At 33.9% G+C, this 1,281-nt stretch overlaps 1 protein-coding gene across 1 annotated transcript in view; it reads right to left on the reverse strand.

Moving 5' to 3' along the window:
- The window catches only part of phkb (phosphorylase kinase, beta), a 145,938-nt gene that overhangs the window by 62,789 nt on the left and 81,868 nt on the right, over positions 1-1,281 (reverse strand). Inside the window, exon 10 of the mRNA XM_015375180.1 lies at positions 786-843. Within this exon, the coding sequence (XP_015230666.1) occupies positions 786-843 (58 nt within the window). The remainder of the gene's footprint in view (positions 1-785; positions 844-1,281) is intronic.

Below are 1,281 nucleotides of genomic sequence, written 5' to 3' on the forward strand. Positions count from 1 at the left end.
TACTCAGAAACCAGGTCGTCTGCGTAGGTCGCAGTGAATACAAATGTGGCTCCGCCCCTTCCACAGACACTGTGCTGGACTTCTCCAAGCTGCACAGGAAAAATGTAAAATCTAGATAAGTCATTTTTTTCTTAAAATAAGTTAATTTGTTCTTAAATTGAGAAGGCATAACAGACATTTTGCCAATGGAACAAGACACTTTACATTTAAATAAGGAAACACAATTGCATTTTTATTATTTCAAGTGCATTTTATCTAAATATCTTATTTTAATTCCATTGACAAATCATCTCATTAACCTACTCAAATTAAGGGTAAATACACATAATTTAAGGTTTTTTTTACTTATTTCTAGATCGTTTTTCCAGTGTGGAGATTAATTGCATTTTTTTTTTAAATCACAACCATCCTTATAATAATGTGGAAAAAATGTGGGATGTGGGAAACTAAAGCGAAACTGATAAGATTAAGTTGAAGTTCTAAACTTTAAACTATCCTGATTTATTTTTACCTTTAGATTTTTTTAGATTTGCCCTTTTTCCTTCTTTATATTTTAGGTCCCTCATGCAGAGAGTGTGACTCTGTATGCTTTGGATTTAAAAATTGTTGTATCCAGTTTAACAGCAGGTTTAGTCTCAATCATATTTATGTTACATAAACTTTTGTTTCCCAAATTCCTGCTTAATTTCATAAACATGTTAAAAACCTTTTAGAATCAGGTCTTTCTTTTCTTTCTCTCCCTATTAAGGCACCAAACCAGCAGCCAAGCAGAAAATGAGGCTTACCGTCAATCATCATGTAGATGAAAAACATGGGAAACTCGCATTCAATTCCATCAAAGAGCTGCAGAGAATCACAGGGAAAAGGAATTAGATTGCTTTCCTGTTTCACAAAGAATCGAGCCGGAATTAAGAGCAGCAACGCTGTTTAATAATAAACAGCAGGGAACAAAGAAAAACACAGAAGATGCATAATTCTCTATGAAAAAATTACAGGGAGGAAAGAAATAATTTGTTCTTTAACAAGACTTTTAGGTGTTTCTGTCATTTAAAGCAGGTCTGATTATAGACGTCTGAATAGATCCAAGAAATTAAAATACAGCAACATACCTGCAGGAAGTGGACATCAATATATACTAGTGCATGCATAATATGAAAAGAACAAGTTGTGTTGGACAATAGAGGCCAGTGATGTAAGTAGGGATGCACGATATCGGGATTTTGGCCGATATCCGATATGCCGATATTTTAAAACTCATGTAGCCGATAACCGATATCGATA

This window comes from Cyprinodon variegatus, unplaced genomic scaffold (assembly GCF_000732505.1).
Source record: "Cyprinodon variegatus isolate N-32 unplaced genomic scaffold, C_variegatus-1.0 Scaffold114, whole genome shotgun sequence".
Classification (NCBI taxonomy): Eukaryota; Metazoa; Chordata; class Actinopteri; order Cyprinodontiformes; family Cyprinodontidae; genus Cyprinodon; species Cyprinodon variegatus.